At 44.5% G+C, this 19,686-nt stretch overlaps 1 protein-coding gene across 4 annotated transcripts in view; it reads right to left on the bottom strand.

Annotated features, from left to right (window-relative positions):
* Nucleotides 1-16,676, bottom strand: part of gsk3ba (glycogen synthase kinase 3 beta-a) — a 34,235-nt gene extending 17,559 nt beyond the window's left edge. For all 4 annotated transcript variants that reach the window (XM_080753041.1, XM_080753040.1, XM_080753039.1 and 1 more), the window contains exons 1-2: nucleotides 15,864-16,676; nucleotides 4,591-4,790 (exon numbers count right to left, since the gene is read on the bottom strand). In XM_080753041.1, coding sequence (XP_080609167.1) covers nucleotides 4,591-4,790; nucleotides 15,864-15,954 — 291 coding nt within the window. In that variant the 5' untranslated portion in view covers nucleotides 15,955-16,676. The remainder of the gene's footprint in view (nucleotides 1-4,590; nucleotides 4,791-15,863) is intronic.
* Between the last annotated feature and the right edge of the window lie 3,010 nt (nucleotides 16,677-19,686).

Here is a 19,686-nt window from a genome sequence, read left to right on the forward strand (position 1 = left end):
TGTACTGTATTACGTTAAGTACGTTTTACCAATAGAGGGTTTAAATGGCACCGGATATGCAGCTCGGCAAATAAAAGGTGAATTGATCCCAGTGCATGACGGAGGACGATTTCGCGATAAATTAAATTTAGTGTTTTTTATCACGATAAACGATAATATCGCTTATCGTCCCATCCCTATTGGACATACAAGGTTTCCACCCGACAACGACGATATGGAGGAGGAGCAGGCGGGCTGTTGGAGCGCCCAGCCCAGCTCCAGTTCTGCTGCAGTTATTCCTGCTGACCTGTCAGCCACCAGTCCAGCGTGTCAGCAGTCGACAGCGTTAACAGTGAGAGAGAAAGCACTGAGAGAGACAGGAGTGAAAGTGAGAGACCGCAGCACGCCTCTGGCACAGAGAGCCGCTTCATGTGTCTCGTATCACTGATGGTCAAGTTCTTCTTGTCCAAAGGATGGCCCACATGAGCAGGCGGCGTGTTAAGTGCAGGTCACATGGGTGCCTGGCGGTTCAACCAGTTACTCCACTGACTGACCACAAGCTCCTCGTGAGTTGCGAAGGCCAGGGTTTGAAGCCGATTCCCTGCGTGGCGGCATGTCCTTCTTGTCTCTCTACTCTATTCTATCCGAATAAATCAGAAAATACTATCAAAATCTAATAAAAGAAAATCACATACTTGTCTTCAGTAGAGTGCAAGACCATAGACTAAAGTCAAACAAGTCGGAGGATCCTTGGATTTCATGAGATCAGTTGATCACGAATCAGTCAATGACTTCCAACTTTGGACACGATTTCAGCCTGATCCGACCCCAAATGACTTGACTTCCATTATACATTTTTATTTTAATATTTCAAAATATATATAAAAATAAAAATAAACATGGAGGTACTGCCTTGCCTACTGGCAGCATGCTCATGAGATTTGGTGCTTATTATCTGTCTAGTGGGATTAGCCTTACAGAGACACAAGGACCACAATGGAAAGAAGTCGCCAGGGCTTTTTTGTGTTATCCTTTAGCTTTTACATTTCGGACTAAATAAAGTATTCATTCAATCAATCAAAACACAGACATACTGCCTTTCTGCCTCCTATAGACGGCTGGCCACCTACAGAGCCATTATTAATCCATTCCTTGCCTACGTTGTCGAAACAAAAGTTTATATCTTTCCGTTTCTAGAGCCAAAAGTCAAAGTTACAAATTCAAAAGTATCCTAAATGAAAGAGGCTCCATGGTACTTACTGCAAATATTATAGTATCAAATGGTGCCTTCTACAAAAGTCTGCCAACAGATGACAGCCTAATTAAACTTAGCATTTGGTAATTTATTTTCCCTGAACAAGGATTCTGTGGTGAGGGCCCCTCTATTCACCCCCTCCAAAAACCACAGGCATGCGAGAGTGTTTGTGTGTGGCACTTTTAAATTATTTGCATATTAAGGGCTTACCATCTACAACCCACAAGCAAGACACAAAAGACTGCATCGCTAACCACTCTAACCCTGGAATCCATATTTTTGTATTTTGACGACTAAAAAGAAAAGGAACAGCACATTTTCTTCACCCAATCACATCCAGTGACAGAATTAACACAGCAGATGCTTCACATTGTTCTACTTGAAGAATAGATAGCAAATAATAGTGGACTGGACACACTATGGATCAATACTCTGTGTGTGCGCGCGTGTGTGTGTGTGGAGGGGGGGGGGGATGACAGCATCAGTTCTCCTCTGGACTGATATGTGATCCATCAGATGATGAGAGCCTATCCCAGATTGCACGAGGACCTGCCGTCGAGTTGAAAGCCCACCAACATCGACACTCTCATGCATGTGTGTGGACGCGCACTCATGTGCTCGCTCACGCTCTGAAGTCAGCTGCGCTATAATGCAGAGCCTACTCACATGATTACCGTATGTGACGCTGACACGTGTGTGTGTGTGTGTGTGTGTGGGGGGGGGGGGGGGGGGGGGATTGGGAGGGGTGGTCATATCACTGCCTGGAAGAGGTAGGTACTCATGCACATTGAAGTGGTTTGGTTCTGGTTCTGTTTAAAAAGCTGCAGCCCCCAGGCTGTCTTCAGAGACAAAAACAAGAGCTGAATCAGACAGAAAAAAAAAAAAAACACCGAAAAGGGGCGTGGAGAGGTGAGAGACTAGAGAAAATAGAACGCAGGTGTTTTGAGTGTGCGTGCGTGTGTACTTGTGTGTAAACCATTCAAAACAGCACATACCCCCGACAGTCATGTGAGGAGACTTAGCGCTCATTCGACTCATTTGTCGTAACAACCCGTTCACAGGCAGAGAAAGCGCGAAAAGCAGGAGGTGGCAGCTCTTAAGGTTGGTAGAAAACGGGGGCACCAAAAAACCGCCAGTCTTAACTGGAGGTTATGAGGAACGCTTTGTAGAGCTCAGCCTGTGATGATGTCGTCATGTCGTTAACCCCTGACAGGGTACGGCGCCTGCTAGCATGTCATGGATTGTATCGTTGGTCGGTGCCAGATATGGGGGTTAAGAGTAGAAGGCTTGTGTGCCGAGGTGCCACGTTGTCAGGCCGTGGCTTGAAGCGACAATACCGTTCTCTGCTCCCTGCCTCTAGACCACAGTCAGCCTTCTGTCCTGCAATCAAACATTTCGGTGCTCTCGTCTGAATGTGCCACATTGGGTGGCAGGTGCTCAGGCGAAAATGTTGGGTTTCGATTGAGACACACATTTTGGTTTCTGACGACTATACCACCATACTGGCTGGTTGTCTCCTGTCAGGAAGGATTTCCCGTGTTGCCTTTTCTGAAATCCTGTTGGTTCAAGCACCACAACAGATTTAGGTATTAGGCGTTTACAGTCAGCAATGGAAAACGTGTGCTGAGCTTTAAAAGGTTAAAAGCAACTAACTTGAGCTCACCAGGTTTTAGCTAAACCGGTTAGCTATGCACAACAGTGAAAAGGCAGACGCAAGTGACATTAGTCAGGCAGGCACGACGACTATCCCCAGATTGGATATTAAAAAGCTGTCCTTCAAAACCTCAGTAGCCGCAGGTCTTTGTCACCATTTTATCACTCCGGTAAGGCTAGTTATACAGTGAGCTGTCCTGGATAAATTGACCTAATTCTGAGTAGCAGCAGAGTGGCCTTGTGGATATTGGGTAGAGGAACTGCAACGATTTCATGGCCAATCACTGCGTAAAGCAATGGTTCCCAAACCTTTTAGGTCGAGACCCAAAAAGAGAGATCAGACGATTACCCCAGGACCCAAACAATTGAAAACGGCAGATCTAAGCGCACAACGTTGCGAGCTTGTAGATTGGTTCTTTTTACTACTTCTTTATTATTATTCTTTTTTTAATGGAATTTCTTAGATCTGTAGGTTTGTTTGTTATAAAGGTTATTTTAAAAAAAATATTACTTTTCTTAAATAAATGTATGTAGGCCTATATTTTTTTAAATGTAGGAAAAGAAAATTGAATTTTTACACGATCCATTACCCATAAAAATTGGGTTACTTATACAGTATAGTTATATTGTAGGCCATTCTGGTTGAGAGCAACAGGCAAACTCTTATATTGGTGAGATTTGGTGAGATAAAGTAAAAAAGTAAAAGCAAAAATAGTAAGAGTAAAAATCAACATGTCATTTATGAGGCCAAAAACACTCAAAAGCCAATATGAATCTGAGCAGCTGATAATACGAATCTCAGCAGCTGCCCTCCATGCCAGGTACAGACCCACCCAGGCCTTTTTCAAATCAGCGAGCTGCTGTAAGCCCCTGGTGCAGAGAGCACTGTACCCCCCTGACCAGTTCAGCTGTCATCGCAGCAGAGGGAACCGAGACAATGTCTCTACAGCCCAGCAACAACACGCCATCAATCACCTCCATTCAAACGCAGGGGAGCAGCAGCACCTACCAATGACGCTCTGCAGAGGAAATATTAAAGTTTCCATGGGGACAACAGGGCTGAATTTGACAAATGACTGAGTGGTTATGTGATCGCCTATGCTTGTGTGTGGTAGAGAGATCTGGAGTGGACACCCCCAACCCCTCCCTCGTCCTTCTGCGTAATTCATTTGCAAGGGAACACACACGCACGTTTAGAGCAATGTGTCAATCACGCGGCACTTTAAAGGTTTGTTTGGGTTTTCTGTCTCCGTTCTCCTTTTCTCAGAGAACAATGTTGACAAGGATCACCCCTTTCATGTCTCTTTCACAGATAATCGCACTCATTCATCTTTTCTTAGGGTGCACTGCATTGTTCTAAACAGTGACTGAGAGAGAGAGTGTGTGTGTGTGTGTGTGTGTGTGTGTGTGTGTGTGTGTGTGTGTGTGTGTGTGTGAGAGAGAAGAGTTTATTTGTGTGTGTGTGTGTGTGTGTGTGTGTGTGTGTGTGTGTGTGTGTGTGTGTGTGTGTGTGTGTGTGTGTGTGTGTGTGTGTGTGTGTGTGTGTGTGTGTACTGTATGTGTGTACACTTATTAACACCACTTTTCTTTTGCCTTCATTAAACTACAACGATTGTAAGTTTAAGCATGGGAATATGTATCGAAGGAATCAATATTGACAGCGTAAATATGAGTTCGGCAGTGTTTGTCCGTCTGTCCCTCACCTTAAACCTTTTGTCTTGCAGTACTTTCTTGATAGCCACCATTTCTCCAGAGTCGCACAGTTTGGCCTGGTAGACCACGCCGAAGGAGCCGTTGCCAATCACCTTGGTGTCCGTGTAGCTCACCTCCTGTGGCCGGTCAGGGCCTTGGCCTTGGCCTGGGGTGGCCACTACTGTGGTGACCTTACTGCCATCCTTGTCCCCTGTAAAGACAAAGGGAGAGATTTGCGTGGTAAATAAAGCCACCGACCAACCAACGGATGTGGGAGGCGAGTGTACAGATTCAACTTCTTGTGCTTGAGTGAATTAAATGTAGAAAGAAAAAGGTGGTCCAAAAACAATAAAACAAAGAATTTTTACTTGAGATGTGTGTAGGTTGGACCATGGGTTAGCGTTTTTTCAACAAACAAAAAACATGCAGTAGGGGAAACCATGGGAGAGATCTAATGATTACCTGATAATCATACCTTCACATACAAGGAATTGTTAGTCCATAAACTTGAATTCTGGCGAAAATAGCCAATCTGCTTGTACAGTAGTTGCAGAATGTTCGCCTATTATGACATGCCCAAAAATATGGACACTAGGGTTCATGTGGTTAAGCCATTCTTTTATTCAGTCATGATTGAGGATAGGTGCTTCATTCCAGAGTGACAATTCAGATAGGAAGTCTAGCCGACATGCCTACAACTGTTCTAGTTGGACATGAGTCAGCAGCAACCTTGGGAAGATAACCGCCCACCATGTGCTACAACATGGACCGCGTAACACCCAAGATTACGACCGGTGAAATGTCATAATACTGTAGGAATGCCCTGTATGTCTGAGATACTTGTGAACTGGCTATAGATCTGGATCTTTCATCTTCAACATTGAATCTCTTCTCGTCTGTCAATAGGGCATTTTTTCTCAAATGTTCACATTTCAAGGTCTCCCCTTAACTCTGACAGTGTACAAATGGAACCAAATGAACCCGTCATGGTTCATTTGGTTCCATTTGTCAGAGTTACAGACTTGTTGGGACAATTTAGACCACTCTAAAGGAACCCACATAGTCCCTGGAATCCACTTTGAGAACCACTGCTCTAGGGCATCACAGAGAGGTCTTCTCCCATTTAAGAGGGGTTTGTTCTATCCTGTGCTATTCTCTCTACAGTATGTATGCAACTATGCATGTGTGCAGTATCAGGGGTAAAGTCCATGTTAGCTGGAAGTTAAAGGATAACTAGCTAATAGACTGTCGCGTGCCACAGACGCATGCTGCCTGTCCCCGGTTGCGGGACAAACTCCCCAGCCAGCCCCCATAATCCCAGCCATACAGAGCCTTGTGAACCCTGACCATTATGTCAGCCTTTAGGAGTGAACCCTGTCAATGCTTCAAATGCGTAACTCTCTCCCAGCCTAATATGCCATATTAGCATATCCTGCCGTTGCACATTCTGCGTATTTGGATTACACATTAGCCAAAATGACAACCATATGACAATATGTAGGTTATATTTTACTCCAAATCGGACATTATGTTATCAGCAGTAGCACCACCACATGCTTGCTACACGCAGCTCCAGTTTAGTCTAACAGCCCAAGTCAGCTGTTACTTAATTAGCATGTCATTTGGCAGATTATCGGCTATGGTCATATAAACAGTGTCATCTGGAACGCTGCAGTGATAACCCGCTGTCATGCAGAGGACATTGACCAGACCACGATGCCTCCATCCATCTACATTCAGTCTCTCAAGCCAGACAACCCTTCCTCAATCTTCGAATGCTATACAGACTGAGTCTGTGTAATTTCGCCTTTTTATCATTTCCATTCAGAAAGCAAAATTTTAAGGTCTTAAAAATATATTTTCCATTTCTGCCTAGAAGCAAGCTAGATAGGCTAATAGACTAATTCAATTTACAGTTGGATTCACACAACTGAAAAGGCAATATGGAATTGTTGGGGGGGGGGGGGGGGGGGGACACATCCGCTTTATTTTCTGCAGATTGTCAGCGCTTCCAAAGTACATCCTGATCTACATGTATCTAGGGTTGAGACTGATCATTGACCCCACTGACCCAGCAGTGCAGCACAGTGTCCCATGTGTGAGTGCCATTTACTTTGAAGGGATGAAGGGGCGCAGAGTGCCCCGACTTCCTCCAATAGGCGGCTGCTCTTATTTTGAAAAGCCGGGATGAAAATGCGCTGATTTTTGGTCACTTAATTGCGACCGTCAGGTCGCACATACTACCAAAACCTCCACCGACTGTCTGTCTGTCCGTCCCTCCCTCCGTCACACGTCACACTTTTGCCCTGCTCATATCTCCGCAACCGTTACCCCGATCCATGCCAAATTTTGCACACATACTCCTTGCCTGCCAAACCACAACATCCACCCATCAATTCTCACATGGCCCTCTTCTAGCGCCACCATGAGGCAGATTCTTGAAAAACACATTTTTGGACACTGCTCCTACAAGTTTTGCCCTAAAATCACGCAAATCGGTACACAGTATGTCTACACTCATCAACATGGATATGTCCCATTTAGCGCCACCTTCAGGCCGATTTTTTAAAACACATTTTTGGACACTGCTCCTACAAATCTTGCCCTAAAATCACGCAAATCGGTACACACTTGCTCTACACTGATGTCATCAACATGGATCTGTCCCATTTAGCACCACCTTCAGGACGATTTTTTAAAACACATTTTTGGACACTGCTCCTACAGATTTTGCCCTAAAATCACGCAAATCGGTACACAGTATGGCTACACTCATCTCATCAACATGCATCTGTCCCATATAGCGCCACCATCAGGCCGATTTTTACATACACATTTTTCCACACTTCTACACATTTTGGCCTAAAATCACGCTGTGACCTGACGGTCGCAGCAGACGGTTTTCAGCAGAAAACCATCATTGGAGCACTCTTGGGATCAAAATGTATTTTTTCGAGATAATGAGGCTTCTTTGTTGCAAGATCAATGGGTTTCTATGGAGGATTTTCACTTCACGATCATGTTAAATAATCTACTCCTACACCAGTGAAATAGTCTTAATCCAAAAATTAAACGTTTCCAAAGAGCCAGAGAATAGCTGGGGGGTTCACTCACACACACACACGCACGGACGCATTTGCGATGCTCACGCAAAACTGTGTCACACTCACAATGTGCTGTTTGGGCATTGTTTGGTTAGGATATCATTCAGTGTGTACACGCACACGTGTGTGCTGTGTGTGTGTGAGACTATGTGACCGACGCATAACCCAGAGTGGCTGCAGATGTGATTAGGAGCCGAGGCAATGGGAAGTGAGATGAAAGTGAGACCAGAAGATAAGTCAGAGAAACCGAAAAGTCGTTCACTTTCTTCAGGACTGAGTTTAGAAAAAGGAGACAGAGAGGGGCTTCTGTGACTATGACAGAAATAGACTTTCCTAGACAAAAAAAGATAGGAAATGACAAGAAATAGAGGAAAAAGAGACTGCCCACACATACTCCAGCAGGATCATTTCTAAGACGCCTCTGCACTTCCTCAGTCTGTGAGAAATATCCGCACACACGGACGCACAAACACACATGCAAGCATGCACGCGCAAGAGACATTTTTGGATTGATCAATTAATGTACATTGGAGGCTGAAGTGAATACAGCTTCTTTAAAATTCCAGCTATTTTGAACAAACTGCCGAGCACAGCACCACATGCGTTCCACTTTCTAAAATGGTAAATGGTGCATTTATATAGCGCTTTTATCCAAAGCGCTTTACAATGTGCATTACATTCACCCATTCACACACACATTAATACACCGGTGGCGGTGGAAACCATGCAAGGCACCAACCAGCTCACCGGAGGCAACTTGGGGTTCAGTGTCTTGCCCAAGGACACTTCGACATGTAGACAGGAGAAGCTGGGATTTTAACCGCTGACCCATGGAGCATTGGCCAACCCACTCTACCTCCTGAGCTACAGCCGCCCTTTCTAGTATTGGAAAATCGATACATTGACAAATCTAATATCAAATAGCTTTACGGCTTTAGATACCGTTTACACAGAAGATATGTATTACTCCAATAGTACATAGAAGGAATCCTATAAAAAGGGCCAAAAATAAAAAATTCTGCATCAGCCGATACCGATATATAAAATATATTTTTTTTTCTTTTTTAAATAAAGGAAATCAGTGACAGCCCCCTTCCTAAAACTAAACAAAATCCCCAAACCAGGGGTGCCCGCTGGCCTAGCGTCCAGGTGCATGCCACAAAGGCTCTGATGCCTGTCGCGGGTTTGAATCCCGACGAATATGTAATAATCCCCAAACCAGTGTTTGACCTCAGCATAACCTCATCCTGCATCCATACATTAGCATTGCTGTGGCCACACAACCTACCGCAACGTCGCATTGAGGAATAACAGATGTGACACATCACTAATCGTCTGACTTCATTTACGCGTGCCGCATTATTCAGCTACTAAATCAAATGGGAGAGACAGCTGCGGGAGCTCTTCGCCAGAGGTGGCAGTATCTGAGTCAGGTCACGAGGCTATCTCAGGCCACTGTGCCTAGCTCACTCTGAATGTGTAAGGCAGCACACTTCACCGCTGCAGAGCAGAGCTCATGCACAGATCCAATGTGTCAAACAGTGTCGATTATGTTCCCATGTCCATGAAGATGGCCACCCCCACCATAGGGCCTAAATGTTAACCTTGCACGCACACAAAGAACAGGAAATGCCAGATAAAATAGAGAATGCTTTCATGCAGCCCATTCCTCATGTACAGTATCAGACTTAAAGAAACAGTATGATATTCAAGTATACGGTACATCTGTCTGTTGTTTCATAGGAGTGATATATAAGAAACTATGCGTATATGCATGCAAACTATATTCAGCTAATGACTTCAAGTACCGTTTGAGTATAGAAAATTCTTCTTATTGAGCCAAAGTCTGTAGTCAAGATAATTTTAGTAATACCCCATTCATTTATTAACACTTGGGGAGCCAAACGCGTTCAGGGACGAGTTATGGCCACTAGATGTCACCCTGCCACAGGAAGTTATATCGTTGAGGGACGAGTCAACAAATAGTTAACTTTTCGAGACCGCAGCTTCCCTTTGCATGCCCTGAATCCATTACGTCACCCAGCCAGGGCAGGAAGCCCCCTGTCTCTCCCCACACGGAAGGATTTTACATGGCTTTAGATTCTACTTTGAAACATAAGAACGGCTTTATCTGAGAATGAGGTAAAAACAGCCCCATGGAGGCAGAGAGCTGATTGTTTTCACGGCGACACTTTACCGCGAATTTACCGCGATTTTTTTACCGCGAGTTTCGCGAGCGTTTGTAAACAAATGGAGTACCTCCTCAATCTTCTCTGGACACGCACGTGCACACGCACGAAGCTTGCGGGGCTCATCAAAACATAACGTAAGTCAATGGTGGCACCAGCAACAGCTATAAATGTTATAAACCTTGGCCGCCCATGTGTTAAGCATTAAAATAAAAAATAAAAAAAGTCTATTAGTGGTTTTATGGTCACTTATACTCGGGTGGACTGGGCATCTGGCATACCAGGCACGTGGAACTTTTCTTTCTCATAATAAGTCAATAAACCCATGAATTTTATTGCCAGCTGAGTGTCAGGTTTTTACTTGTAACACTCGTCATCACTTGCCATCCCATGGTGCAGTTGCTAGAGGGTACAGTTGTACAGTTTACACAGGTATGCTGAGCACCATTCCCTTGAGGTTACTGTACTAACACGATCAGCAGGCACAGCAAACTTTTTTACAGCAAGAAATTGGATGATTTTCTTCCTGGCCAACTTTGCTCACTGTAGGAAAACTGAACAAGGAATATGGGTGACAGTGAGTGTACAGAAAAACAACAGTTAAATTATACAGACAATAATATGCAGGACAGGTATGCATATAGCAGCTATTCATTGTTTTAGTATGGCAAACTATGGAGTCAAGCACCATTAGGCCCACCCTGTTGCCATTACAAATCCCTTTGAAAATGTTCTGAACTTCCAATAGCATGTCATTACTTGAGTTATGACATTACTATTACACCGAGAGAAATCAATAGCTCTCATAAAGTGAATGTGTGGGCCTGCGGGTGTCAATAAAATGGAGTCCTTCTGTGTGGAGGCAGTGACAACTAGACCAGAATAGTCTGTGTGAAGACTGATACATTTTCAGAGTTATTAGGTAAGATATGGTCAATAAGGAACTGTGCCAAATGAAAATCTTATGCATGCATTGTGTGAATGTGAACGTGTATACTGTACGCGCACACACATACACACGTACGCACGCACAAGTAAAGTGTTCCAGCACAGTTGACAGTTTGGCAAGATACTGAAGATAGTATGCAACATTACTGGAACATCCAGTCACAGGAAGAGGAATGTCACCGGTGAGAGAGCGAGAGCGGGGCAGATATTAGCCAATGTGAACCAGCATCCATGTAGACATGTAGGAGGGCTGCTGATTAGACAGTGGGAGTCCATGGATGTGTATGACGACACTCCCAGTGTGCAGCCTGAGTCATGTCATGGTACAGTCGTCATGGTGCTACAGCCGCCGTGTTGCCACAGCAATCAGAGTCAACTATTGTCATCGGACTGGATCACAGGAGTGAGACTATTCCCTTCCTGAAACCTGCGTTTTTCGTTATTTTGTTGCGATTCTGTTAGCTCATCCTTGACTCTCGTCTCTGTAAAACATTCTGTTTCACTTGAAATCAAAGCGTGTGCGTAATTGGTTCATTTTGTCCCCACCGTCACTGACAGAAAGAAGTGGAGAGAGCAGGACAGGGAGACAGAGACGGAGAAGGAAAGAGAGAGCGGGAGCTTTGAAATGCTAAACAAGCTACTCATTGTTCTTGGCCAGCTGCCTCACTCACAAAACAAAACCAGGGGTGTCCGTGTGTGTCTGTGTGTGCGTGCGTGCGTGTGTGTGTGTGGGAGGGGCACCACCATTCACTCTTGGTCGGACCATACATGTTGGCTACAGCTGCTTCAGATCACTGGCCAAGTTATTCATACACACTGGTGCACATATGTGTGTTGGGGGTGGTGTGTGCAATGTACATGGCAGTATGGCTTTCCATTAAGGCAGCCTGGTTGATTCAAAGGTTTCCGTCACTGCTTGTACTTGTTTCATGGTGGGAACACTTTTGTAAAAGTGCTCCCTAGTATCATCTAAGCCAGTGGGAAATAAAGATACCATTGTGATTTTGGGGTATATGAGGTTTGAGGTAGATGGGATTTGTCATTTGTCAAGATACACAATGCCTTTATTGTCTTTACAAGTACTCAAATACTTATTTTTTGCAATCTTCCTTAATAGTGGAATGGTGCATTCATTGATTTAAAGGCCAGAGCAAAATTCATCTTCATCTCTAAACTGAGGATGTGACTGTGAAGTGAGAATGCCATCCAATCGTTCATAACATTCCAGATTGAGAGATAAGCCATTGATGGTATGCTGGCATTTGCATTTAGGCTATTTTCTTTAAAGGGGAAGACCACCCATTTTCAATATTGAACACAACTGTGTGATGTCATCAAGTTGTACTTTAAAATACAAACCCCCAAATCAATTCTCCAGTTCTAGGCAACACAGAAGAGGGGAACGTTTTTTCTATTTCCACACAACTCCTCTAAGGTATATTAATGACATAGTTCAATATTGAAAATGGGTGGTCTTCCCCTTTAAATACTTTTCTGGTTCTGGTCTTCTGGAGATGAACCACACTGACTAGACTGACATGAAAAGCTCAATCGGTGTTAAATAATAAATAAAAGCTAGCATTCTGCGTAAAAATAAAAATCCAGTCAGCCTCCCCTTCTTGTTAATTGAGCAGCTAATAAATGTCTAGTGCAGTGCAGTCCTAGTTCTCTGGGTTCTAATTTTAGAATACTTAATCATGTTGAAGAATGTAGACTAGCATGAAATGTCTTAAAATGAGCGGCAATACCGCTTAACTGTTGCTATAAAACACAAATAAACCAAGATCACAGACAGCAGACAGCAGTACCCCAAAAACTTGAATGCCTGAATCTGTAGCTGTGGTTCAAGATTGTGTGTGGGAGATGTCCAGTTCTGGAGACCAGAGGAGAGTCTGACTACGCTCAAGGCCTCGCCCCACTAACATACATCAGTATTTAGATCCAAGAGAGATTCTGCTGCAAAGCTCACAATGCAAAACACATTATGACACTAAGATTTCTAGCTCCCACCATTATCCTCACACATGTGGTAGGGGGAACCATGCCACTCACACTCATATAGGTATGTCAAATAATAAGTATCACTTGAAGGTGCTCATCCTTCTTTCTTTTACACTACGATCCTATGGTCATAAAGTTCGAGTTTGAAAGCATGGACATCAAATTGACATTGTATTTGTGATGTGCAAGGCCTATGTGGTGTCAATGGCATTATTAGTATTATTTAAAGGCTATGTACAGTACAACAGTTGTCATGTTTGTATTAACATGAAACAATAAACAATGTTTCTAATTGTGTGGACCTAATTGCCTTAGAATCAAGACCATCATATTTGTATTTTATCGATTCTGACATATCATCTATACTATAATTTTGCGAATGTCTGAGTGAGTGTCTGTCTGTCTGTCTGTCTCAGCGTTTCTCCTCGGTGGCTGGAGCAATTGATCTGAAATCGCATCACCATCAGCATATGAACACACCTGACATAACTGTGAAGCCCGTTTGTCACTTTCACAAATCGTATGCTGTATAATAGCATTTTTATGGTGTATCTATATCTATTTAGCCTACAGTACCTTTTGTGACCACACATGTTAAGGGAGGGGCGCTGTTGTTCAGGCCATGCACAATCACACACAAACACACACACACACACACACACACACACACACACACACACACACACACACACACACACACACACACACACACACACACACACACACACACACACACACACACGGGGGGGGGGGGGGGGGGGGGAGTGTGGTGTGTGCAGGCGGGCAGGCGGGCGGGCGGGCGGGGGGGGGGGGGGGTTCTGGCCCTGTTACAGATGTTGTCCAAAATCATGCAGATCGGTACACAGTATCTCTGTAGCCGTTAAATGGAACGGGTATTTCTTACATTGATGCTCCTACATATTAGCATGCAAGCACCAGTTAAAGTTACTTTCCATCCCTCATATACTGTGTGCACAGTGCACATCCCATAATCCACACACTGCACATCATTTCGGAGCTCATATCTTTCTGCATCTAGCATGAGGCATATCTATTCTGCATCTAGCATGGGGCAACATGTTTAACCAGCTCTGTGTGTGTGTGTGTGTGTGTGTGTGTGTGTGTGTGTGTGTGTGTGTGCGCAGGCGGGTGGGCGGATGGGCGGGCGGGCTGGGGGGGGGGGGGGTAGCCATTAAACGAAACAGGTATTTCTTACATTGATGCTCCTACATATTATCATGCAAGCACCAGTTAAAGTTACTTTCCATTCCTCATATACTGTATGCACAGTGCACATCCCATAACCCACACACTGCACATCATTTTGGAGCTCATATCTTTGAACGGGTAAGGCCTAGTAGATACAAAAGTAAAAGTCAGACTCCATAATACATCTATTAGTCTTGATCCAAGGCTAGGACCTAATATTGATAACTAAAATCTGTGTTCTGGCCTAGAGTCAGACGCAGTCAGTGACTGCCAGCAGACCACATGGCATAGTACTTCTTCTGCAGCTTATTCGCCAATTCCCTGAGGATGCTTACACTATGGCTTTCTGTGCATGATATACCTGTGGTTCTCAAACCTTTTCATGTCAAGGACCCCCAAATTGACAGCGAATATGCCAGGGACCCCCATAAGAGAAGCAGTGATCCAACAATTTTAAAGGACCCCCAGTTTGACATGCATTAGGCTACGGTCCGGACCCCCATATAATGGCATTTATCTCCAAGACCACAATCTATATTGTAAAATCAATGTTAATTTAACTCAGGGAGTGTACAAATGGAACCAAATGGACACCCATTTGTACACTGAGTTACATAACCATTTTTGGTTCCTAACTAATATCATTTAGCTGGGGACCGCCTGGAACATACTCAAGGAACCCCTGAGGGTCCCCAGACCCCACTTTGAGAACCAATGGCTTACACTGTGTTTGACACAACCGTCTGACTTCTGATTGTCAGTAGAACAGATTTGGAGGCTGCCAAAAGATAATACGAGCAGACCAGTGCTCCCGAGTCACGTTCTGGGCAATGGGCACACCTTCCCTTTGACAGTTGCGTAATAAACAGACCGATGCTGTCGCTTTAAACTATGAGCTCGCTGTTCTCGTCGACGTCGAGTCGTCATTGGGGTGATTTTTTTAGTGGAGTGGGTATATACATTTTTCCCCTTTAAATGCAACAGCTAATAATCGTACCGGATCTTGCGGTAAAGCAAGGCTAGCATGTAGATTTGGGCCCGATGCCAGCCCTACCACCCTCTGGCCCGGCGAGGCCTGCTAACCCTGGCGACTGACCAGCCCCGGGGCCAGTGGTGTAAAGTAACTAAGTACAATTACTCAAGTAATGTTGTACTTTTACTTCACTATTACTTTACTATTTGAACACTTTAGTTAATACTAGTTACTTTTTTGGTTAGATTTTGATTTAGGACATTACAAAATATGCACTAGTATGCATTACCCACTTCAGCCGTATATATAGGTACATCTACAAGCTCACAATGCGACGCAATGTGAGCTTGTAGATCAGCTATTTTCAAATATTTTGGATACATTTCAAAACTGTGAAATGGGACATTCTGCATAATGAGTACTTTTTACGTTTGTATTTAAGTACATTTTGGTACCCGTACTTTTTCCGGACTTCTTCTACTTGTAACAGAGTATTTCTGCATTGCAGTATTGAAAGTACTTTTACTCAAGTAAAAGTACTTTTTCTTTCCACCACTGCCCGGGGCCGAGCCGCACGTCACAGCAGCACAGCGCACCCTCCTCACAACGCAGGAGTGTCAATCTCAGCTGGTGACACAGATATGACAACGCTTTGCCATCTAGAGCTGCTGTGCAGTGTGCACGGTTCTCTCGGCAGCCTTTTTTCGACGTGGTTTTTAGTAGCTTATACGAGGGAATAATGTGGCCATTCGGTGAGAACACAGCGTTCTGCCGAACAGGGCCTTTTACCAGGCGGCTGACATGGTACAAGAAGCCGGTGTATGGCGGTTAGAAGAATTACAGGGTTCTTTTTTACTTACTGCTGACTTTCATGCTGCCGAAAGCCGAGGGCTGCGGCACTGGTTTGCAGCTCTCCGCGAACGAGGTGGTTCTGGGCCGACCCGACATCATGCAATCCCTCTGGCTCTCTCTGGACTATAGAAGACTATAGGCCTAATATCTCACTGTAAATGGCAGGGCTGGTCGATTCGCCAAATCTTCTCATCCAAAGGCTGACAGTCCTTGAATTCAATATGATTAATAATTGAAGAAAACGACTCCCTTTTTTTTATCCACGATCCTTCATACAGTAGTTCGGTTTTTCGCCTGATAATCTACCCTTTTCCTTTCTCTCCCCACAGTCAATCAAAGCAACATTTCCTCCTTATATTCCTCGTTTTCCTTCAGCAGGCCTTTTGGGAGACACGTCTTCGACTAAAATAGTCATGAATCTGGCCTCTCCCTCCCTGAGCCCCCCTCCGAATAAAAACCAGCCTGCGACTTCTTCTCTTGAGGTGAATAAAATGCACAGAAGAGTCAGATCATCACACTAGACAACTGTTTCCGTCGCTGAAATCACAGCTAAATGCTGGGTATTCTTAACGATTCGGGACCATGCGATTCCTCTCTTCATATCCCGATGTGGAGGCTCAATGATCCCACTGCCATGGCGGCTCCCTCGCTATACCCTGCTACTGACGATTCAGGGGGAAAACTGCCAATCGCCCAGTCCTTTTTTTTACGCGAGCGTTTTGAAAATCTCTGCGCCAGGTCCTCCCTCTCTGCCGACACGTTCCGGAGCTTCTCCAGGAGGGCCTCGGGGCCACAGAGCGTTTCGAGGAACGGTGATGGTCTTCGGGACGGGTGCGACGATACAGTGAAATTATTTTTTTATTCCTTCCCCACCACCAGGTCTCGGGCTCGCTTGTCTTTGTCACTACGGACGTTTACTACGTTCCTTGCGTAAGCGCGCTCGGGTACCGTTTCGTCGAGCCGACGGACTACAGCGGCGGGGTTACGCTAAAAGACTACACGGCGGTGGAGAATAGGAAATCTGGGGTGGCCGGTGCAGCCAATCCAAACGGCGTCCTGCAAAGATGGGCGTAGAGGCTGGCGCTGTGGGCCAATGAACGCACAGGAGTTGGTGAACACATGGCATAATTTGCCTGACCCCGCCCCTTGCACTTCAAAGACTTTTTTCTGTGCAGGCGACAGGGCAGTGGGCGGAGTTGTCTGTAGATGGATGACATTGTCAGCCAATAGAAATCGGAATCACGCCGCCTGTTCAGTGCACGCAGCTGTCACAGAGCTGGTGCTCATGCAGCACTGTTGCTATGTGAGTTTTCAAGTACCCAGCTGCAGCCATGGCTTTCTGGCTCTCCGCGACGCCCTCTAGCTGGGAGGGGATTCGGCCAAAATCATCAAAATCATGCATGGCGACACGTTTTAGATTTTTGGTATGGTTTATAACGTTTACAAAAACCATCGCAAAAAAGTTGGGCAAGCCCCCTAGTGGTCAGTTTGCAATGACTCCAATGTTACATAGGTCAGTAGTAGACTATACTATAATTTTGCGAATATCTGAGTGTCTGTCACAGCGTTTCTCCTCAGTGGCTGGAGCAATTGATCTGAAATCGCATCACCATAAGCATATGAACACACCTGACATAACTGTGAAGCCCGTTTGTCACTTTCACAAATCATATGCTGTATATTAGCATTTTTATGGTGTAACTACTATCTATTCTGCATCTAGCATGAGGCATGTCTATTCTGCATCTAGCATGGGGCAACATGTTTAACCAGCTCTGTGAAGCCCGTTTGTCACTTTCACAAATCATATGCTGTATATTAGCATTTTTATGGTGTAACTACTATCTATTCTGCATCTAGCATGAGGCATATCTATTCTGCATCTAGCATGGGGCAACATGTTTAACCAGCTCTGTGTGTGTGTGTGTGTGTGTGTGTGTGTGTGTGTGTGTGTGTGTGTGTGTGTGTGTGTGTGTGTGTGTGTGTGGTGGGGGGGGGGGGTACACAGTATCTCTGTAGCCTTTAAACGAAACGGGTATTTGTTACATTGATGCTCCTACATATTATCATGCAAGCAAGCACCAGAAAGTTACTTTCCATCCCTCATATACTGTGTGCACAGTGCACACCCCATAACCCACACACTGCACATCATTTCGGAGCTCATATCTTTGAACGGGTAAGGACTAGTTATGGTTGAAACCCCAAATAATTGATGGAATAGATTTATCAATGGATTCTGGTATTATTGGGTATGTTAAAATATTAATAACATACTAAAAATGTAGGAGAAACTCCTGGAAATGCATACATTTTCAAGATAGTGTCGACAATGGCTGCCGGGAGGATTTAATATGTAAACTAGAAGCAGTGTTCTTCCGAGCACAGGTCTCCGCCAGGTCAGGTATTTTATTGTGGCCTGCTGGTGTCGCTATAACAGGTCAATGTGAAAAGGGTGGCATTTGTTCCTTGACCTAGTGGTAATGTGCATGCCAAATTTCTCTAATCACAAGCTGCGTTCATGATTTGAGGCATTATTTTCAAAATGGACCAATCGTGCAAACTTTGGAAGACAATGTTAGCCAATTAGGATAGAATATGAAATATTGGACAGATTGATCCATCTTGATCTGTGTACCGCTTTGTGTGATTTTTGGTCAAAATCTGTAGGAGTGCTGTCCAAAAATGAGTTTTGCAAAAATCGGCCTCATGGTGGTGCTGGAACAGGCCCATGATGTGAAAAATGTGGGGCAGATGTTCTGAATTGGCATCCAGGGAGTGTGTGTACACAGTTTGGCAGTGACCGGGCCAATGGCGCCAGAGATTAGCTGGTAACAGACGGACGGACGGACACACGGACGGACAGGGGTGAAAACATAGTCTTCCCCATGCCTTTGGCCTGGTGGAGACAATTTGGTGTAGCCTTGTGTAGCCAGACAAACAAAATTGCACCGGCGGATTCCTCTGATTCCAGGCTACACTTGGTGACTGACAAGTTTTAGATTTTTGCCATGGTGTGTTAGGTTAGGTTAGGTAAGGCATAAGGTTTTCAAAAACCATCGCAAACAAGTTGGGCTCGCCCCCTAGTGGTCTGTTTGCAATGAATCCAAAATTAAATATGGTTGAATCACTAAATAATTGATGGAAGAATTTTTTTCAATGGATTCTGTTACTATTGGGTAGGCTAAATAACATAGCCTACTAAAGGTTTAGTAAAACGAACTACTGGAAAGCCATCATTTTCAGGACGCCGTCCACGGGAGCTTTGAAAATGATGCCTTTCCAGGACTTTGCTGTCCTCTGCACAGGATTCTGCCTTTATCATTGTAAATGTTCACTTTGTCAACTAAGGATTTCACTTATCTGCATTCCTTTACAAAGTCTCATGATGTTTGAGTTTTGTCCACCATGCAATACTTTTGTGTGTCATAATGTTGGATATCTCCAACAGTATCCAAAAGTTACAACAACAGGTCACATTATAAACACCTGACTGGCTTGTCATTTGTTTCTTACATAGCTCAATTCTCTCATATGAAAAACTATGTTCATCTTAATTTAACTACATTCTGGTCTTTATCTCAGCTGTGAACAAAAGCCCACTTTCCCTTTGCAATGATGCTGATGATGGGTCTCTTTTGTGTGTTTATTTATACTGTCCCTTACAGTATGTAAGTTTCTCCCAGGCTGCCCTCTGATGGTTCTGATGCAGAATAAAGACATCAGTCTTAAACACAGGCAGCAGAGCAGAAGTAACACAAGACGTTGTTCTCCCTTCAGTGCAACAACTCCCCCGGCAAATAGACACTGTACCATTAGCAAAAGAAAAAA

This window comes from Nannobrachium achirus (assembly GCF_963921795.1).
Source record: "Nannobrachium achirus genome assembly, chromosome: 22".
Classification (NCBI taxonomy): Eukaryota; Metazoa; Chordata; class Actinopteri; order Myctophiformes; family Myctophidae; genus Nannobrachium; species Nannobrachium achirus.